The sequence below is a fragment of the Triticum aestivum genome, chromosome 3D (genome assembly GCF_018294505.1).
Source record: "Triticum aestivum cultivar Chinese Spring chromosome 3D, IWGSC CS RefSeq v2.1, whole genome shotgun sequence".
Lineage (NCBI taxonomy): Eukaryota > Viridiplantae > Streptophyta > Magnoliopsida > Poales > Poaceae > Triticum > Triticum aestivum.
The window spans coordinates 310,982,404-311,000,337 of record NC_057802.1 but is presented as its reverse complement, the minus strand read 5'-3'; the positions used below and the strand labels follow the sequence as shown (position 1 = coordinate 311,000,337).

Below are 17,934 nucleotides of genomic sequence, written 5' to 3'. Positions count from 1 at the left end.
GTGTAAGTACTTTCTGCGTTTATTTTAGAAGTTGAATGTTTTAACAATGTTCATTTAATTAAAGCTGTTCATCTTATTGGTTGTTCTGGCCTGATACTGTGTTAAGGGAGTCATTTCCGTTACAAGCTAAACCACCGGTCAATTTCCTTTTTTTCTCTCTCCTTCAATTTCCTTTTTTCTGTTCTGGAAAGGATTTATTAGGCCTCATCTTATATTTATTTGTTTACAAATGAAATAGTAAATAAAATTTATTTAAGAAAGGATTCACTTCCTAATTAGTAAATAAATTTTATTTCAGAAAAGGATTCATGCTGCAACCAGTAAAATTGATAATATTGATGATTGCGATTTTTTCAATAGTAGTACTAAAGAGGGAGTAATAGAGTAGTGCTCTTTATATTTCACATACACTGAAAATCCACTTGATTAGTTACAAATGAACAAAAAGATGAAAGTGTATCAGAAACGGACGGAATTGGGTGGGTCAGATTTGTGTAAGTACTTTCGGCGTTTATTTTAGAAGTTGAATGTTTTAACAATGTTAATTTAATTGCTCTAAAAAGCTGTTCATCTTATTGGTGGTTCTGGCCTGATACTGTGTTAAGGGAGTCATTTCCGTTACAAGCTAAACCACCGGTCAATTTCTTTTTTTTCTCTTCCTCAATTTCCTTTTTTCTTTTCTGGAGAGGATTTATTAGGCCACATCTTGTATTTATTTGTTTACAAAGGAAATAGTAAATAAAATTTATTTAAGAAAGGATTCACTTCCTAATTAGTAAATAAATTTTATTTTAAAAAAGGATTCATGCTGCAAACCAGTGAAATTGATAATATTGATGATTGCGATTTTTTCAATAGTACAACTAAAGAGGGAGTAATAGAGTAGTGCTCTTTATATTTCACATACACTGAAAATCCACTTGATTAGTTATAAATGAACAAGAAGATGAAAGTGTATCAGAAACGGACGGAATTGGGTGGGTCAGATTTGTGTAAGTACTTTCTGCATTTATTTTAGAAGTTGAATGTTTTAACAATGTTAATTTTATTGCTCTAAAAAGCTGTTCATCTTATTGGTGGTTCTGGCCTGATACTGTGTTAAGGGAGTCATTTCCGTTACAAGCTAAACCACCGGTCAATTTCTTTTTTTTTCTCTTCCTCAATTTCCTTTTACCTGTTCCGGAGAGGATTTATTGGGCCTCATCTTATATTTATTTGTTTACAAAGGAAATAGTAATAAAATTTATTTCAGAAAGGATTCACTTCCTAATTAGTAAATAAATTTTATTTTAAAAAAGGATTCATGCTGCAAACCAGTGAAATTGATAATATTGATGATTGCGATTTTTTAATAGTACTAGTAAAGAGGGAGTAATAGAGTAGTGCTCTTTATATTTCACATACACTGAAAATCCACTTGATTAGTTACAAATGAACAAAAAGATGAAAGTGTATCAGAAACAGACGGAATTGGGTGGGTCGGATTTGTGTAAGTACTTTCTGCGTTTATTTTAGAAGTTGAATGTTTTAACAATGTTGATTTAATTGCTCTGAAAAGCTGTTCATCTTATTGGTTCTTCTGGGCTGATACTGTGTTAAGGGAGTCATTTCCGTTACAAGCTAAACCACCGGTCAATTTCTTTTTTTTCTCTTCCTCAATTTCCTTTTTTCTTTTCTGGAGAGGATTTATTAGGCCACATCTTGTATTTATTTGTTTACAAAGGAAATAGTAAATAAAATTTATTTAAGAAAGGATTCACTTCCTAATTAGTAAATAAATTTTATTTTAGAAAAGGATTCATGCTGCAAACCAGTAAAATTGATAATATTGATGATTGCGATTTTTTAATAGTACTAGTAAAGAGGGAGTAATAGAGTAGTGCTCTTTATATTTCACATACACTGAAAATCCACTTGATTAGTTACAAATGAACAAAAAGATGAAAGTGTATCAGAAACAGACGGAATTGGGTGGGTCGGATTTGTGTAAGTACTTTCTGCGTTTATTTTAGAAGTTGAATGTTTTAACAATGTTGATTTAATTGCTCTGAAAAGGTGTTCATCTTATTTGTTCTGGGCTGATACTGTGTTAAGGGAGTCATTTCCGTTATAAGCTAAACCACCTGTCAATTTATTTTTTTCTCTCTCCTTCAATTTCCTTTTTTCTGTTCTGGAAAGGATTTATTAGGCCTCATCTTATATTTATTTGTTTACAAATAAATAGTAAATAAAATTTATTTAAGAAAGGATTCACTTCCTAATTAGTAAATAAATTTTTATTTAGAAAAGGATTCATGCTGCAAACCAGTAAAATTGATAATATTGATGATTGCGATTTTTTCAATAGTACTACTAAAGAGGGAGTAATAGAGTAGTGCTCTTTATAATTCACATACACTGAAAATCCACTTGATTAGTTACAAATGAACAAAAAGATGAAATTGTATCAGAAACGGACGGAATTGGGTGGGTCAGATTTGTGTAAGTACTTTCTGCGTTTATTTTAGAAGTTGAATGTTTTAACATTGTTGATTTAATTGCTCTGAAAAGCTGTTCATCTTATTTGTGGTTCTGGCCTGATACTGTGTTAAGGGAGTCATTTCCGTTACAAGCTAAACCACCGGTCAATTTCTTTTTTTTTCTCTTCCTCAATTTCCTTTTACCTGTTCCGGAGAGGATTTATTGGGCCTCATCTTATATTTATTTGTTTACAAAGGAAATAGTAATAAAATTTATTTCAGAAAGGATTCACTTCCTAATTAGTAAATAAATTTTATTTTAAAAAAGGATTCATGCTGCAAACCAGTGAAATTGATAATATTGATGATTGCGATTTTTTAATAGTACTAGTAAAGAGGGAGTAATAGAGTAGTGCTCTTTATATTTCACATACACTGAAAATCCACTTGATTAGTTACAAATGAACAAAAAGATGAAAGTGTATCAGAAACAGACGGAATTGGGTGGGTCGGATTTGTGTAAGTACTTTCTGCGTTTATTTTAGAAGTTGAATGTTTTAACAATGTTGATTTAATTGCTCTGAAAAGCTGTTCATCTTATTGGTTCTTCTGGGCTGATACTGTGTTAAGGGAGTCATTTCCGTTACAAGCTAAACCACCGGTCAATTTCTTTTTTTTCTCTTCCTCAATTTCCTTTTTTCTTTTCTGGAGAGGATTTATTAGGCCACATCTTGTATTTATTTGTTTACAAAGGAAATAGTAAATAAAATTTATTTAAGAAAGGATTCACTTCCTAATTAGTAAATAAATTTTATTTTAGAAAAGGATTCATGCTGCAAACCAGTAAAATTGATAATATTGATGATTGCGATTTTTTAATAGTACTAGTAAAGAGGGAGTAATAGAGTAGTGCTCTTTATATTTCACATACACTGAAAATCCACTTGATTAGTTACAAATGAACAAAAAGATGAAAGTGTATCAGAAACAGACGGAATTGGGTGGGTCGGATTTGTGTAAGTACTTTCTGCGTTTATTTTAGAAGTTGAATGTTTTAACAATGTTGATTTAATTGCTCTGAAAAGGTGTTCATCTTATTTGTTCTGGGCTGATACTGTGTTAAGGGAGTCATTTCCGTTATAAGCTAAACCACCTGTCAATTTATTTTTTTCTCTCTCCTTCAATTTCCTTTTTTCTGTTCTGGAAAGGATTTATTAGGCCTCATCTTATATTTATTTGTTTACAAATAAATAGTAAATAAAATTTATTTAAGAAAGGATTCACTTCCTAATTAGTAAATAAATTTTTATTTAGAAAAGGATTCATGCTGCAAACCAGTAAAATTGATAATATTGATGATTGCGATTTTTTCAATAGTACTACTAAAGAGGGAGTAATAGAGTAGTGCTCTTTATAATTCACATACACTGAAAATCCACTTGATTAGTTACAAATGAACAAAAAGATGAAATTGTATCAGAAACGGACGGAATTGGGTGGGTCAGATTTGTGTAAGTACTTTCTGCGTTTATTTTAGAAGTTGAATGTTTTAACATTGTTGATTTAATTGCTCTGAAAAGCTGTTCATCTTATTTGTGGTTCTGGCCTGATACTGTGTTAAGGGAGTCATTTCCGTTACAAGCTAAACCACCGGTCAATTTCTTTTTTTTTCTCTTCTTCAATTTCCTTTTTTCCGTTCTGGAGAGGATTTATTAGGCCTCATCTTATATTTATTTGTTTACAAAGGAAATAGTAAATAAAATTTATTTAAGAAAGGATTCACTTCCTAATTAGTAAATAATTTTTATTTTAAAAAAGGATTCATGCTGCAAACCAGTGAAATTGATAATATTGATGATTGCGATTTTATCAATATTACTACTAAAGAGGGAGTAATAGAGTAGTGCTCTTTATATTTCACATACACTGAAAATCCACTTGATTAGTTACAAATGAACAAAAAGATGAAAGTGTATCAGAAACGGACGGAATTGGGTGGGTCAGATTTGTGTAAGTTCTTTCTGCGTTTATTTTAGAAGTTGAATGTTTTAACAATGTTGATTTAATTGCTCTGAAAAGCTGTTCATCTTATTGGTCGTTCTGGCCTGATACTGTGTTGAGGGAGTCATTTCTGTTACAAGCTAAACCACCGGCCAATTTCTTTTTTTTTCTCTCCTTCAATTTCTTTTTTCTGTTCTGGAGAGGATTTATTAGGCCTCATCTTATATTTATTTGTTTACAAAGAAAATAGTAAATAAATTTTATTTAAGAAAGGATTCACTTCCTAATTAGTAAATAAATTTTATTTTAAAAAAGGATTTATGCTGCAAACCAGTAAAATTGATAATATTGATGATTGCGATTTTTTCAATAGTACTAATAAAGAGGAGTAACAGAGTAGTGCTCTTTATATTTCACATACACTGAAAATCTACTTGATTAGTTATAAATGAACAAAAAGATGAAAGTGTATCAGAAACGGACGGAATTGGGTGGGTCAGATTTGTGTAAGTACTTTCTACGCTTATTTTAGAAGTTGAATGTTTTAACAATGTTAATTTAATTGCTCTGAAAAGCTATTCATCTTATTGGTGGTTCTGGCCTAATACTGTGTTAAGGGAGTCATTTCCATTACAAGCTAATCAAACGAGACTGTATTTGTTCATTCTGCATCCAATACATCATGTGATATGTTTCCCATAATGTTTGCAGTTCGAGCTATTCTTGACAGTGGTTCTCATGATTAAACCTATCTCCAAGAAGTTACTGTCACAAGAATTTCTACTCTTCGTTGGTTTATAGAGGATTGGAGGGGGTTGAGGGGATGCAGACTTGTAGGGGATTTAATCCTCCTCAACCCCCTTTCAACCGAACAAGCCCTAAGAGAAATTCTACAATGACCCCAAGCACAACAAATGAAGGAATATATAGACAACCGACGAAGAGGCCATAGTTCGACCTGCATCATGGCAGGTGATCCCATATATCTTTCCCTAATAATATATATTATTTTTAATAGTAAAGCACGGATTGACTTTGTCGGGTTCACCGTCATAATACGCTTTATTCTCATGTCATTTACGCTTTCGTTATTTTACTTTGCTATCCGAGGTGGTACTAATTTCAAACCCCCGTTAGTACAGTTTGTGCCACGCTGGGGCCTTTCCCGTGCAACCTGGTCCTCGCTTTGCTGGGCCTATATGCCCAGTGGGCTTCCACGATCCGCTTAATAAAAATAAAAAAAGGTGAAAAGAAGGTGCTCATGCGGGATTCGAAGACAGGACCTCCTGTTCCATCAAGAGGAACGCAACCAACTGAACTCCATTACACTTGTGTTAAAAACCGATGTTCCTTCTCAAATAATTAGTCCCACCTCGCTTCTTTGCATTAATTCTCACCAATTTAAATACGGGGGTGTTAAACAAGTCAACAAGTAGCCTCGAGACTTGATACAGAGATAATGTGAGAAGAGAACTTGGAAGGGCCCTGTGGAGGGAGAGAGAAGAAAAAGCATGTATCAGACGTGGACAAGGAGGGCTGGGTGGAAACACGGGGGAACAAGGACACGGCTGGTAACCATGTCACCCTGCTAGCAGCAGCAGACGGCGACGAGGACGACCATGTCAGGGAGATGCCGATGAGGACGCAAGGACATGGCTGGCGACCGTGAGACGGTGACGAAGACGCGTGCCTTTGCATGGTGTGTACTAGCGTGTTAACTCTCACACCTTTTCCCTCTCTTATTGGGTTATTATTCTGTAATTGTTTGACTTAATTTTTTTAATTTATCAACAAACTGTTCTTCACATTAGGTTATCATTTGGTTTCAGAACACACCCAAGAACAACGCACCCATAAATACCTCATATATTTCTTAGAAAGACATAATTTTGTAATATTTTTCTATAAGATATTTTTTATTTAATCATGAAAAAAGCAACAACGGCAACATAAAGTTGGTGTGACATATGTGGAACAATCACATTGTGAAAAAAAGCAACAACAGCAAAAAAACTATCACATAATGATACTGTGATGTGATTTTGGTGCTTTTCTCGTAAAAGAAATCCTATGAATTTCAAAAAAATGAATGTTTACTACTTAAATCCTAGCCTGTATAGCTGCACAGGTTGAGTTTTCAACGTTCCCTTGCGCTGGCATGGTACAATGTGACGTGCGGTGGCTGAGTTCATCGCATTGGGATTTTTTTTTGCGGGGACATCGCATTGGGATTGACCATGCTCGGGCCCATTGTGATTTGGTGAACACCGCCGATAAAAAAGAAAGATTAGGGTCATCGTTTGCGAAGGCGGAAGGACGACAAGTGACGACAAGGGTGAGATGTCATGTTAAAATAGAGAACATGGACAGGAGGGGGGACTTGAGCAATGCTTATATGGTTATAGGCCCGCGTGAAGTTCTTTCCTTCCGTTGCAACATACGGGCCTTTTTGCTAGTCTCTCCCTAATAATAAAGCACGGATTGACTTTGTCGGGTTCACCGTCACAATACGCTTTCTTTTTGTAAATTTACGCTTTCATCAATTTAAAATATATAAGCGAGGTGGTACTAATTCGGGGAACCACGTCGTGTGCATCAAACGATCCAAACAATACCCGCCCGTGCGCTTCGGCCCAGTAAATCAGGCCCACATGCCCGTTTGCAGCCCAACAAATAATGGCGCAACCACCAGAGCTAGCTGTGTTTGTTTTAGAAAAGCACGGGCTCTCCCTCTCCTCCCGATCTCAGCCGCCACGAGGCGACCGACCCCGGCGACGCTCGATCCGGTGCTGCACCGGCCGCCGGTCGACGCCGGCGAGGATTTGTGCCCTCTCCCGACCCACGTCTCTCTCTCGCGAAATAGGATTGGGCGCCGCCGCCGTTTTCTTGGTTGAAGGCGGCCAGAGCGCCGCACGGGAGGCCTTTGTCGAGCGAAGCCCTGGATCACGCACGGCGTTCCCGCGGAGGGACAGGGCGGCGGATTCGAGGATGGGCGCGGCAGGCGGAGCTCTGTCCTCCTTTGTCCTCTCCCATCGAGCGCTGGATCAAAGAAGCATCAGCTCACCCCACCTCCATCCCGTCTCCTCTCCTACATCGGCCATACCACGCCGCGCTCGTGGAGCGGAGTCGCAGAAGCACGACGCCGATTGCGGCGGAGTGAGGAGAGCTCGTCCGGTCGTCTTGTCCCTCCAAGGCAGGATCAGGCCCAACCTCCACGCCACCAGCTCCACCCCATATCTCTTGCCTTTCAAGCTTTGATCTAGAAACGCCGCCCACTTTCAAGCCGATGAAATTTAGCTTTCTTTGAAATATCAAAATATTGTATTGCTGCTTTTCTTTACAGAAAAGTTTAAATTCCTCTTGTCATGCCTATTAGTAAGGTTGTAAATTTCTTAGTGTCCACTATATAAAAACTATAGTTTGACATATGTGAGCAATCTTCACTATCCAGATGTCTAAACAGTAATCAATGATATATCTAGCACGTACTATGTTTGACCGATGATGTCAAGTTGCATGACACAAAATCCATTCAGGCCGTGGCATCATAAGTGACAATGAATAATGTTATTTTATTCGTATTATACTTTTAAATTTCAGTATGCACTAATAATCTGAAGTTTGTGTTATTCACCCAGATCAATTGACTCGGGTCATGTTTCATGTTCCGAACTACCATTTTGAATAACCCAACTATCAATCGGTCCATTGTTATTGTCATCAGCAACATGTCTCCCGTGACCCAGTTTGTCGACCTTGCCACTCCTGATTCATAGCAACATGCATTTGCTCTGTACAAAAGCACATACATCCGCGAGCTTCAACCTTGCCACCCCTGATTAATTGTAAATGAAGACCAACAATGCTATCTGATGTGCGTAGGATCCTAAAGGCAGTTTGACATGCTATCTAAGGAAGAATAGGATCATATGTCCCCGAGCCTTGATTCACATCCCGTTGCAACGCACGGGCATATGTGCTAGTAATAAGCTAAAAAGAAATAAGAAAATCAACCTCGGTCACTTATTTGGCACGGTGAAACTCTACAACTATGCATGTTATATTGTCGGTGCTCCCACGCGCAAAAGCGATCTGTGTCAGCTTTCGGGCCGCAGCTTCAGGGCCCACCTCCTCCTTCACAAATGCAACGGCGTGCTGCAAAACCACATTTATTATATATGAGCACAAGTTTAGCAAGGAATAACAGTTTTAAATGCAAAATCAAACGAGCTGCTGGCAAGAAAATCATTTTCTTCTTGCCTGAAGAGAATAAGAGATGGTAACTTTGCACAAGTCAACGAATTGTCAATCCTGAAGCCATGCTTTTTCAATAGTATATTAACTGACCGAATAAGGCTCAAAGCAAATTAGTTTGCATCACCGCGTCTTGACAATGGCGCACTAGACATGTCAAGTTCAATACATCACATGTCGGTACGACATATACAAATCCCTATTTGCCACAACTCATACTACAATATATAATGCAACAAAGAAAGTGCACCGGAGATTTCACTATTGGTAGTCATGGCGCAAAGAAATGGAAAATAAAATGTGTGTGCAGCTGTGCATGAAATTTGGTACTCCCTCCGTTCACAAATACTATAAGATGTTTTGGATATTTCAATATGGACTACATACGACTGAAATGAGTGAACAAACACTAAAACGTCTGTTTCAGAAAAAAGTTAGAACATCTTATATTTGTGAACGAATGGAGTATTATGGTATACTGACCTCATTTGACACCACGTCCCACAGGCCATCACTAGCCAAAATCAGATACTCCAATTCATCATCTATTTCTTGTTCCTGACAAAATATTTTGCAAATACTCAGGTAAATTGCCCTGTGGCCAAGTGCATACATGACATCTATCAGGACCTAGGGCATTATTGTGTAATGGTATCTTTGCAGTCGGTATAAACAACAGCAAGTTAATGAGTATCGCAAGATCACCTGAATCTCAGGCTCTGCAACAACAAACGGCTTCAACAAACGATCTCCAAATGCCCGAGACATGGCAAGTACACCACCTACCCTCCATGTTCCTGCAAAACAAACATTTGGCATTATCAGCTAATAGATATTTCAACAAACACGTGATTGGTTTTCAACAAAGTAAATCATCACATAACTAGTGTCAGGCTTACCACTAAATGTAACAACTCCTCCAGCATTTTCAATCCGTTCCCGCTCGTCGCTTCTGTCTGGTTTGTGATCATCAGAGAGCGCAATAGCTGCAAAGAAGATAAACCGAACTGATTTACCAATATGTTATATGAATATTCCAATATCAACAGATACTGGTAGATAAGCTGCTCATGCAATATAATCACCAGATATTTAAATGGTTGTAAGCCAACCACGAAATTTAAGCAACTGCGACATAAATGCATTATCCAACAAAATACTATCAGCGTTGAAATGTTACGAGACATAGCTCCTATTCAGTCTTCGTGTTTCCCATATGCATTTTCAGTTGTGCTGTTTCATATATACACATTTTCTCAAATGCAAACACTGGATATTTCACGTTATCCACTACCAGTTTCCACCCATTTACATTCTTGAAACACGATCTATCCAGTACCTCATTTGACAAAGAAAAGTGAATGTAAAATTAACTAGTGTGCATTACTGACATGATACGGCGAAAATACCAACTCTAAAAAACATTTATCTGCTACATGATACTCCGTCGCAATGAGATTCATCGCAAATTTAAAATAACACACCAGGATCACGATAATAGGTAATGTATGCAAACAATTATCCTAGAAAGTTATGAAGTGATTTATTACAATAAAATATAATACATGGTCAACATTAACTGGGATAAAAGTTCCGGTTAAAAACCACACCTTTGCCCGCCTTCGATATTACAGCCCGTGAATCGCCAACATTTGCCACATAGAGATGGTTGCCAACAAAAATTGCTGTTGATGCAGTTGACCCATCCTCTCTATGAATATTGGTTTCAGCATCCAAGAAATCTGAGTCAGTCTTCGTATAGCTCTCACCTGGGAATTACCATTAGTTACTATGGTCGATTACCCTGCTAGATGCACTGAATGATTTTGAAGTAATGCTCATGAGTAAACATCATACTTATTGCTGTTTTTGTATCAGTAATGAAAGAGGGGTGTTTCAGGAGATTTTCAAATAAGTGCTCCTTGAGATACTCAGCGGCACATGAACCACCATGTCCTGTGATGACAAAATAACTTTAGTCTGAACAATAAACGGGACACAATGAAGTGTTTGAACAGTGAATTTCTCACCATCAAATACTCCAAAAAGGTTTATGTTTTTAGCACCCATTTTAGATGATCTCATATCGTAGAAGTCTTCCATACTTGCTCTTCTCCCTCTCAAGCTAGAATATCCACAATACAAACTTCCATCCTCACTGCAACCACAGATGTTCGCAAGGGGAGAATTAAGGAATATAATAGAAGATGGTTTTTTTTTTAGAAAAGGAGGAGGACCCCCGTCCTCTGCATCTGGGTGATGCATACGGCCACTTTATTAATTATTCTCACAAGACCTTACAAAGTGATACAACAGTAAGACTAAAGCCACAGTCTAAGCAACAACTGTCGCAACTCCTATCCAAATGATGAAGGGGCGCTGATAGTCTGGGCCTAATACCAAACAGACATCGCAACCAAACCTAAACATCTAAGACCTGAGGTCCCAACCAGGACGCCTACCGGGTATGGGGCACCTACCAGTCCGGCACACTCCTCAACCAGGACGCCTGCCGGGTCTGAGGCCGCCGCAGCCTCCTGCCACCAATCCATCTTCAGTGCTGTACTGCCGCACCACCTTGCCCGGCCTCTCTGCCATCGACGCCACCACGACGCCTGATAGCGTCACCCTCCTGCGCGAGTCCCTCGCCACACATCGGGCGTCGAGTCTTCACTGCGCCACGCCGCCGAGAAACACCACCATTAATGTGCAGGATGAATCACCGCTCCACCAATTATTCCGTCCACTGGTCCCTCGAGCCCGTGTACCCCTCCAAGATTGACGCCACAAGAGGGAAACGACACAATAATGCCGCCGTCATCTGATCTACTGATCTAGGGTTTCCCCGAAGGTAGCAGATAGTGGCCTGGAACTTCTCAACAGCGATGCCTTCAACAAGGGAACGACACCGAATAGTGCCGCCATTGCCGGCCTTGGCAGCAGTCGCGAGCAGGTCTTCACCCAGATCTGTTCCAATGGCCACCATCAAGCGTCTTGTGCACGGATCGTCCACCACCGCGGCCGCCGCGTCGCCCGTCGCGAGTCCACAGCCGCCGACACATCCTCCGCCGTCCGGAGCCGCCGCCCCGGGATCCAGCCCTCGCTGGCCGCCGGAACGAAACCACCGAACCCCATCGAGGGCGGCCAACGGGGGCGGAGAAGCTAGATCCGGCCAAGCCGGCCAGGATCCGGCCTCTCCCCGCGCTGAAGCCACTCCCGCGGCCCTGCATCTCGCCCGCGCCCGAGGCGACGCAGGCAGCGCATGCGTGCGCAACGCCGCGGAGAGGGGAAACGCCCCGCCGCCACCTTCCCTGGGGGCGCGCGCGGACTTCGCCGGCGGTCCCTCTATACAAGAGTTAAAAATTAGAGAAGAGCACTAGTTAAGCTAACTAAATGAGGGGTTTCTCTATAATCATGTAAGCATATAATCTACAAATGCGGCAACCAGCGATAACGAGTGACGAGGAACCAAGCTATGTATTTCCTTTTCCTAGTGACCATCTTACCACAGGGAAGCAATGCCATTGTTTGGCCTAGATCCTCTCACTGCATGTTTTAATCAATAAAGATTCTAACAAAATCTAGCATAGGACCTAGAGAACAGTAGGGTCATCCAAGCATGATGTTACCTCTTCCAGCCGCCGCATATGTGCCCCTTCTCGTCCTCCTTGGGCGACCCCATGGCCGCCGCCGCCGTGGTCGCCTCCCCCACCTCTCTGGCTCCCCTTACCGCCTGAGCGGACGATGAGGCCTCGACCATCGTCTTGGTGGCCCCCACGCGGAACCGGCGGTGCTTCAGCGGGTGCCACACGATCCTCTTAGTCTTAAAGCTCACTGGCCTAGGCGGCCGTGCCGCCCTCGCTATCGCCGCGGCGGGTGGAGACGAGGAGCTCGAGGCCTCCTGGTCCTTGACGCTGCCATCGGGCACCATCTCAATTGCCTCTAATGCCCCAAAATCACGCTTCTCCGGAGGAGGGTGGCGGGCGTGGGTGAGCTGTAGGCGGCGGGGAGCGAGTTGAACCGATGGGAACGGGAGTCCGGGCGTGAATTCCCGATCCGCCTTCTGCTTCTTGGAAGAAATCGAGCCCCTGTTCCCCGTTCGGTTCTGCGGCTCCGGCTCGCCCGATCGCCGCGAGCTGGCTTGGACGACCGGCTAGGCTTGGCCCAGTCAGTTCCGCTGCGAAATGAGGCCTGAAGCCTGAAGGCCCAGCTAAGGGCTCATCGTTCAAAGGAAATTAAAACGAAGGAATTAGTAGCATAGTTTTAAACCCCCTCAAAAAAAAAGGCTAGTTTTAAAGACTCAAAAAAAAGTAGCATAGTTTTAAAGACTCAAAAAAATAATCGATTCGGTAAGGCTGTCTGGTCAGGTTTTTACCGTCGGACCGCAGTTCACCGGTTCGGTTGTTGGTTTGCTTTTGGAAAAAAATTCACTTCTTCATGGCAATTTTGAATATATATTTTTACTTTCTCACATGAAATTTTTATTATTAAGAGCATGACACTTTTTTTTGAACATCAGTACAGACACAAGCTCTCATATACACGCGCATACACTCACCCCTATGAACGCACACACGCACACCCTACTCCTATGAGCACCTCCGAAAGACTGAGCCGACATATCATCTTGAGATTTACGAAGTCACCGTAGGCGCCTCGTCATCGACGGAAACATCTCCTCCCACTGAATGCGCATCGTCGGAAATCCTGAAATAAATTCAGGAATAAATACGAGCACCAGGATTTGAACCCTGGTGGGTTGAAGATACCACGGTCCCTCTAACCATCCAACCACAGGTTGGTTCGCAGAGCATGACACTTTTATTATTATAAGATCATGAAATTTTTATTATTAATACCATTAAAATCTCTACCTAATAATAAAGAGACTATTGCTTCTATCTGCCCGTCGTCAAATTTACCCCCTGAAGTTATCAGTAATTACCCCCTATGCCACCGATAAGTGAAAAAAAAGATTCATTTTTCCTTCTAAGTCGCCGGTGGCTTTATTTTTTATTTACAGCGAGGCCCCAAATGTTTCACATCCATCAAAGTAGTCTGGTTGATTGAGCCTAATATCTCCAAAGAGGAGACCCGAGTTTGAATCCTGGTTCTTCCTTTTTCGTGCATTTTCTCTTCAATTTTCGTTGGCGTAGGATAAAATTGCCTAGCTCAAGCCCATTTGTGCACAATCTTGCAGTTTCGGCCCAGCTACTCTATTTTTAAACTTTTTTCTTTTTGACAGATTTAAATGCTTTAAAAAAATCGTACATTTCAAATCCTAAATCCAAATTAAACATGTTATATATGTAAATCATTCAGAAAAATGTATAAATTCCAAATATGCTATTAACCTGCATGTTATTATTTTCTAAAATTATGTTTAGGGTGCACCCTTAGTTAATACTTTTCTTTATATGGTGTATATTAAAAATGCATATTATATATGTTTTGTACTTATTTGAATTGACTAGATAGGATAGTCTGATGCTCTTATAAAATCTAATATTGACAACGCAAGGGATGCACGTGTGCTAACGGTGTGTCTAATAAATTGGACATACTTTAGTATACTTAAAATATCGTCCTACCCTTATGCCTTCGTACAACACCACTTATCATGTTGTTTCTCGTACGACAATGTGAAATATTTCAAGGGATTTGTTGATGTCGTTGAGTGTGAATGAGTGTGTATTTTTTCCCCGTTGCAACTCACGGGCACATATGCTAGTTATTATTAAGAGGATGACAGTTTTATTATTAAGAGATTTATTATTGATAACATGGCAGTTTATTTTTAGCAGGATGCCCGTTTTATTAAGAACAAGATGGCAGTTTTATTATTTGAGAGCATGGCATTTTTATTATTAAGAGTTAAGACGGAGGTATTTTTATTATTAAATGGATGATAGTTATACTATTAAGAGGGTGACATTTTTGTTTTTTGCAACAAAAAAACTGTGTTTGGACCATGGAAAATTTATTAGACTTATCTAGATAAAACATTTTTTAAAGTTTAGCATGACATTCTTTATAAAATAGAGCATGGCAGTTGTAAATTATGTTTTCCTTTTGCCTTTTAATGTATCAGTTTTTTTTACATTTTTAATGACCCTTTTTTACAGTCCTTGATTTATGTTCTTTACTTTCAAGTTCTTATTACTCTCGTTGCTACAATCAATCCTTTTGGGGGCTTTGATAGTGCACTTTCTTCACGAATGTCCAATTTCCATCCTCTCTTTGGGAAATAATTCTTCAATTCTTTACATTTTAAGATAAACCATAATTAATTGATGCAAAGATTGCTGAAAAAGCGTAAAAGTGTAATATTTACCATCTAAAATTGTGATGCAATATATGAAGTATCATCTATTGCGCCAATACAATCATGTGATGGCATGAAAACATATTGTTACTGCTCTATGACAACATTACAAGCATGTTATGGCATGAACTACGAGTAATGCTCACCTTGAAATACGATAACATCTTGGGCTCGTACGAACCTTGTTAGGAGTGTGCCCGCTTGGTGGTTGATCATCTTTCCTCTAAGCTCCCCAATAGCATTACGTGACTTGCTTGAAACACCTGAAAATGGTGTCCATGGATCTCCTGAATGTGATATGCATAACCTTCTACCACCGATTATGACCTACAACATGAAAAAACATGACAACTTGCTCTTCCACAGAGGTGTGGATGCTATCTTCTAGCTGCCCTCTGTTCCTAAGTGTCTCCACAAGCATAGAAAAAAGGTGTTCTACGGATTCGAAGCATGTTCACAACCTCTATGGTGTTGTTGTTGTAGATGTAACTCAGATCCGCCATATTCTCCCTATCTCGGATTAACATTGGACCATAACGGATGATAGGTTTATCACTCCGACGAACAAATCTCTTCTCTTGTGGACCAACATGAGCTGGGCCTGAATCACAACTATGAGTGTTGTTGCGTGAACAACTAGGTTCATTCGTTCGTCCATAACGACCTAATGGTGACATTAGTGTTGCGGTAAACAATGGTGAAATCGACCAACATTGTACCTAACGAACTAACATAAGAAGGGGATTGTATGCTGCTTCCACTTTGGAGCCAACGACCCGCCCATGGCGAAGATGAGGAGGACGAGATGGAGTTAGAGATGAAGGGGAGAAGTAGGTCTTGCTGCCGAAGATCGAAGTAATCGTCGCCGCCGCTTCCACAGACCCGAGTTGCTGCCGGTCCCTAGAACTGAGGCTTGATTTGTTCAAGCGCTAGAGTGAGCGAGTAAATAGGGGTGATGTTGGGCTTCGTGCCATCTTGCGCCATATTTTGGTGTCCAGCCATCTCCGTGCACATTCCTCCCTACATCGCCACGTACATCGAGCCCCCTTTTGCGCTCGACTCAGCTTGGCTCGCTGGAAATAGTTGTTTCGAACGTCTTCTTAGGCTTTGTCCAATGTAAGGTGTAGAAGTGCATGTTCTAGCCAATGCAACCAAAAGACGGATCTGATGGAAGAGACTTAGCAATACATTTATACGATAACACAAGGTGCTTAGGGGAGGTGTTTGGAAAAACAAATAGGCCTCCTTTGGTTCATATGGTAGGGAAATCATAGGAATAGAAAAGTCATAGGAAATGAGATGACATGCATCTCAAATCCTATGGGTAGGAATAGGAAAGGAGATGTCCTTTTATTCACTTCATAGGATTTTTTTCATTGAGTCTAGGCTAATGTTTACTTTTCTATGAAATGTGGAGGATAGAAAGAATTCCTCCATAAAAATAAGATTTCATTCCTACAAACCAAAGGGCTTTAAAGGATTTTTTTCCTACCAAAATCCTATCCTATGAAATTCCTACAAAATCCTCCAAACCAAAGGAGGCCTCTGAAAGTGCTAGTTATCGACTAGAGGGGGGGTGAATAGGCGATTTTTATGAAAGTCTTCAAAACATGGAAGTTTCAAAGACAAACAATAGAAATGAACCTATTAACATGCAGCGGAAGGTAGACTACACTAGGCAGGCCACAGTCAAGTATTCAATGAACTGAAAGCACGAAGACTAATAGCAACTAGGTAGTAATGATCAGGATGGAAGATAGTATGAAGCCAAACAACAATAGTAGTCACACAGTGAAGTCAAACAGGTAACACAAGCAGGCAATGACTTCACGAAGAAAAACTGTAAGTAAAGAGAGGGAGAAGATAGAACCAGTTGCTTGGTGAGGACAAGGATTTGTTGGACCAGTTTCAGTTGCTGTGACAACTGTACGTCTGGTTAGGGAGGCTGAGATTCAACTCAGAAGACCGCATCTTCACCTTATTCCCCTTGAGCTAAGGACACCCAGTCCTCGCCCAATCACTCTGGTAAGTCTTCAAGGTAGATTTCCAAACCTTCACAGACTTCGTTCACCGGCAATCCACAATGACTCTTGGATGCTCAGAACGCGACGCCTAACCGGCTGGAGGATTCACAGTCCTCAAGTGTAACAAGTCTTCAGGTCACGCAGACAGAAAGACTTCAGTTATGCCTAACACTCTTTGGCTCTGGGTGTTTTGGGCTTTGTCCTCGCAAGGATTTCCCTCTCTCAAAAGCTTCGAGGTGGGTTGCTCTCAAACGACAAAAGCCGTGCACTCACTCTGAGCAGCCACCAATTTATGGTGTAGGGGGTGGGCTATTTATAGCCACTAGGAAACCCGACCTTATTTGTCCGAAATGACCCTGGGTCACTAAGGAACTGAGATGTGTTCCAACGGTCAGATTTCAAACACACGCGGCAGCTTGACTTGGGCTACAAGTAAAGCTGACTCATCCGCCTCTGGATAAGATTTGCTCTCATTGTCTTCGCTCAAAGACATAGGATTTGGTTGAGCATCACTTCAGTCACTCTGACTTTGTTCACTTGGACCCCACTTAACAGTACGGTGGTTCCTATGAATCAATAAAGAAGAAAAGGAAACTACGAAACAACTATGTCTTCGCACTCCATAGTCTTCACGTGAATGTCTTCTCGAGTCATAAGCTTCGATGTGATTGTCTTCACATACCACCATTGTCATCAATGTCTTCATACTTTTTAGGGGTCATCTCCGGTAGGTAAACCGAATTAATGAGGGACTACTACCTGTGTTATCCTGCAATTCTCACAAACACATTAGTCCCTCAACCAGGTTTGTCGTCAATACTCCAAAACCAACTAGCGGTGGCACTAGATGCACTTACAATCTCCCCCTTTT

The 17,934-nt window shown here is 40.3% G+C and overlaps 1 protein-coding gene across 1 annotated transcript; it reads right to left on the bottom strand.

The window, feature by feature from the left end:
- Window positions 1–8,370: 8,370 nt before the first annotated feature.
- LOC123078579 (probable protein phosphatase 2C 7) lies at window positions 8,371–15,716 on the bottom strand. The gene is made up of 11 exons (XM_044501133.1): window positions 15,501–15,716; window positions 15,221–15,366; window positions 13,361–13,421; window positions 12,344–12,708; window positions 10,745–10,872; window positions 10,572–10,670; window positions 10,325–10,483; window positions 9,614–9,700; window positions 9,420–9,511; window positions 9,198–9,272; window positions 8,371–8,615 (listed from the first exon to the last, which is right to left on the bottom strand). The coding sequence occupies exons 1-11, from the start codon at window positions 15,714–15,716 to the stop codon at window positions 8,484–8,486; spliced, it is 1,560 nt and encodes a 519-aa protein (XP_044357068.1). The 3' UTR covers window positions 8,371–8,483.
- Window positions 15,717–17,934: the final 2,218 nt, after the last annotated feature.

Coding starts and splice junctions, on each gene's coding strand:
- LOC123078579 (XM_044501133.1), bottom strand. CDS start 15,716: ATGTCACCATTAGGTCGTTATGGACGAACGAATGAACCTAGTTGTTCA. Junction 12,709..13,360: donor TCGATGACGAGGCGCCTACG/GTGACTTCGTAA, acceptor CGCCGCCTACAG/CTCACCCACGCCCGCCACCC. Junction 10,671..10,744: donor CCTTTTTGGAGTATTTGATG/GTGAGAAATTCA, acceptor TTGTCATCACAG/GACATGGTGGTTCATGTGCC.